Source organism: Muscardinus avellanarius, assembly GCF_963383645.1.
Source record: "Muscardinus avellanarius genome assembly, chromosome: X".
Lineage (NCBI taxonomy): Eukaryota > Metazoa > Chordata > Mammalia > Rodentia > Gliridae > Muscardinus > Muscardinus avellanarius.
Genome location: NC_137792.1, coordinates 85,479,608 through 85,483,523, shown reverse-complemented (window position 1 = coordinate 85,483,523; position 3,916 = coordinate 85,479,608). Strand labels below are relative to the sequence as shown.

General features: G+C 36.8%; 1 protein-coding gene across 1 annotated transcript; it reads right to left on the bottom strand.

Moving 5' to 3' along the window:
- Window positions 1-1,804: 1,804 nt before the first annotated feature.
- On the bottom strand, window positions 1,805-2,761 carry C1GALT1C1 (C1GALT1 specific chaperone 1; the record flags this gene model as incomplete). The annotated part of the gene is made up of 1 exon (XM_080719502.1): window positions 1,805-2,761. The coding sequence occupies one exon, from the start codon at window positions 2,759-2,761 to the stop codon at window positions 1,805-1,807; it is 957 nt and encodes a 318-aa protein (XP_080575628.1).
- Between the last annotated feature and the right edge of the window lie 1,155 nt (window positions 2,762-3,916).

Here is a 3,916-nt window from a genome sequence, read left to right as displayed (position 1 = left end):
TAAAAAGTAGGGCAGGGGGTGTAGCTCGGAGGTCGAATGCCCCTGGGTTTCATCCTCAGACCCGCAAAAAAAATAATCTGTATTAATTGTACCTGAGACCGCATTAGGGTGTTTGATAAAGGGGTTTTATTCTTTAAAATTAAAACAAAGGGTTTAACACACTATTCTGAGGATCCATAATTTGAAGCCCAATTCCCTTCTGAGGAAATTTTATTTTTGGTTTGGTAAAGCTGTGGAAGACTGTTAGGAGGCAAGTTATAATATTGCTATCTGAAATGTCATGGTATCGGGGACTTACAGACCTGACTTAATTTAGCACATGTTGGCCAGACTATATAGGATGAGTCAGGTCCAAGTATTTCACACATTATGAGCACAAGAACAACTATATCTACCACTGGGTTAAAAAATCTGTGTAGCCACTGAAATTAGGTAAATAGTATGGTAATTCAACACAGATGGTAGGGGTAAGGTATCCACACCAAAAAGAGTTTTGTGTGGAGCAACCATTAACATGGGGGGAAAAGGACAGACTAGACCTGGTGGCATACTCCTGTAATCCTAGTACTTGGGAGGCTACGGCTGGTGATCTGCAGGTTTGAGGCCAGTGTCACCAACTTAGCAAGCCAGAGCAACTTAGCAAGATTGTTTCAAAACAACAAATAAATAAATAAATGAATAAATAAATAAATAAATAAATAAATAAATAAATGGCTGGGTGTAGCTCAGAGGTAGAATGCCCCTGGGTTTAATCTCCAGTACCATTAAAAAACACAGACTGATGGCCAGGTGTGGTGTCGCACGCTTGTAATCCCCATGCTTGGGAGGCGGAGACAGGAGGATCACGCAGGTTTGAAGCCAGCCATGCTGGCTTAAGAGACCCTGTTCCAAATTTTAAAAAAGTATAAAATAGGTCTGGGAGTGTAGCCCGGAGGTAGAAGGGTTTCCAGGAACCCTAGTACCACCAAAAACAAAAACAAAAAAAAACACAGACTGAACTTGGCTAGGTGAAACTGTCACATGACCAAAACAAGTTCGGCAAAGATTTCCACAGAACTTATTTGGGAATAAATAAATCTCAACAGATACATTTTTATTCAAATTGCAGCTCAGAGCTTAACTGTTAAAAGACACGGTTAAATAACATTACATTCTTTGTTGTCACCACTCCAGTTTTAGTATATCCATACCAAAGTACACAGAATCACACAGAAATTGTGTATACTGAGGAATGTCACCAAATCAGTTATCTGGGAAATTACTTGGCCTTTATAAGTATTTTTTCAGTTTTTCTCACAGGAATAGAATTCGACTTTTAACACTGGCCAGGAACATTTGCTTGGTTGTATATTTTGAGAAGGCAAATCAAGTAGCACTTGGGGAAGCCTAGAGCATAAGTCTACATTAGGAGTAAAGGAAACACAGAGCTAAAAGTTGGCTTTAATCACAAATTCAGAACTAGAGATTTCATTTGAATATATTAGAAAGCTAAACAGACATGTTAAATTTTAACCAATAAGCAAAACTATGTGCCACAGAGAATTTTAATGTTAATAATTTAGAATTTATCACATATAGATAAATATTCTTTATTTGCAAAAGGATTCTTAAAACATTTATTTCCAACAAATTTAAACTTTTTCATTAAGTGTTTTGAGGAAAAAATACCACCCCATTTCAAAATGTACTAGTAATCTTTATTGTGTGGTTATACCAATGGTACCAGATTAGAAGAGAAAAAGAAACATTCCATGATAACACATGTCCTGCATGGTGATCAAATTACATGCTCTTGTTCCACTTCTCAGTCATTATCAGAACCATTTGGAGGTAAAAAAATCAATGCATCATTGAAAAGATGTCCAAATGCCCTAAGACGGTATACTCCATACATCATCACATGCATCTGATTAGGAGTCAGTCCATTAAAAGTGACAGCCATATCTGAACAACATCCTTCTACTACCTGGTTGGGGTGATTAGTCATTGCCTCTTTAATAAAAAGCCCAACAGATTTGGTATTAAATACATCTTTTCCATCCGCATCTTCTGCATTTTCTGCTAATACACCAGCATATTTCAGGCAGACTGCTAGCTGCTTATCTTCAGATAGCTTCCAAATCATTCCTCCCTGTTCAGGACACTTTTCAGGGATATTGAGTAGGCTGTTAAGTCTTTTCATTGATTCTATACTTAAGACAATTCCTCCTTCCATACTCACATATTCAAGATCTCCAGATTTTATAGTGTGGCCTATATAGAAAGGTTGGGATGGATCCTTTTTTAACAAAAAGTACTTTAGGTTCTCAATAATAGCAAATGTAGTGGGGCGTGCAAGGAAAAACCAGTTGTACTGGTCTCTATACTTATCAAAAGTATATTTGTAAGCTTTCCTCATCATTAACCACATGTCATTTGTTTCCATATTAATCGACTCAAACACTTTAACATTTTCAGAACTGAAGAACTCTGCTTTGTCACAGTGTTTGGTCCAAGTGTCCTTTACTGCAGCCCAAAGACTCACATCTTTTGGTTTTACAAGGATGATACAGTATACCCGAAAGCTCTTACTGAGCTCCATGCGCTCATCCTCTGTAATTTTCAAGATATCTTCTTTGTTAGGAGCTTGTAGGTGATGATGCTCATGGTGGTGCATTCTATTTCCATGACCAATCCTAATGTGTCCTAGAGTAGTGATCAAAGCACAGAAAATGCTTCCGAGCATCACACCCTTCAAAAACAAACTGCTTTCAGAAAGCATTTTTTCCTATAAAGAAGAAGAAGACCCTTAATATACTTAGTCGAGTAATTTAATTTGTTATCACTTATATACTTACATTTTGTTTTTAATGTTTAAAAAAGGTTTTCCGATTTGAAACCAAGTTAGTTGTGTATGGTACCAAGCATTCTCAGAATCTTTAGCTTTCAATGGTATTTGATTAGTGTATAGTATAAACTGGAACTTTGCAAAAACTCCTTTGTGAAGTAGAAGTTGCTGTAGGAAGGCTATTATTGCAGTTCATCTAATTAACCAAGTAACTAAATCAAAGCGTTAGCCCTAGAAACCAACGTTATATTGTCCATCATTCTCTTAAGAATTTTGTATCACAAGCTTGAAGACTATTATTAAAATACCTCAGAAAATATAAATGGACTTTTAAGTCAAGACTTTAAATTGAACAGCTAAAACCACCTATAATTGGCAAACCACCAATGGTAACAATGCTGATATTTCTCTTTTCAATTTAAGGCTTTATTTATTTACTTTTTTTGTGGTACTGGGGGTGGAACTCAGGGGCTTTTCTACCCCCGGGCTATACTCGCAGACCCATTTTATATTTTATTTGGAAACAGGTTCTCACTAAGTTGCTGAGAGCCTCACTAAGTAGCTGAAGCTGGCTTTGAACCTGTGTGATCCTCTTGTCTCAGCCTCCCAAGTGCGGGGATTACAAGCGTGCGCCACCACGCCCGCCTTTAAGGTTTTATTTAACTGATCGCTAATGTCCTTAAGTGTTTTGAATATATCTAAGTCAAGCTTCTTGACAGCAATAACATGTATGTTAATATTTACCCTTTTGTTTCTAAGACTAAATGGTTACCAATACATTATCACAATTATTAATGTAATAAAATCCCATAATGAAAATAAAGTTATTTGGATGAACAATTGGTATACACATATCTTGGGATTGCTGATGAACATTATGTGTGTGTGTGTGTGTGTGTGTGTGTTGCTAGGGATTGAACTCAGGGGCATTCTACCTCTGAGCTATATCCCCAGCCTTATTTTTATTTTTTTATTTGTAAACAGGGTCTAAGTTGCTGAGAGACTCACTAAGTTGCTGAGGCTAGCTTTGAATCTGCAATCCTCCTGTCTCAGCTTCTCAAATAATTGGATTACATATGTGCACCATGA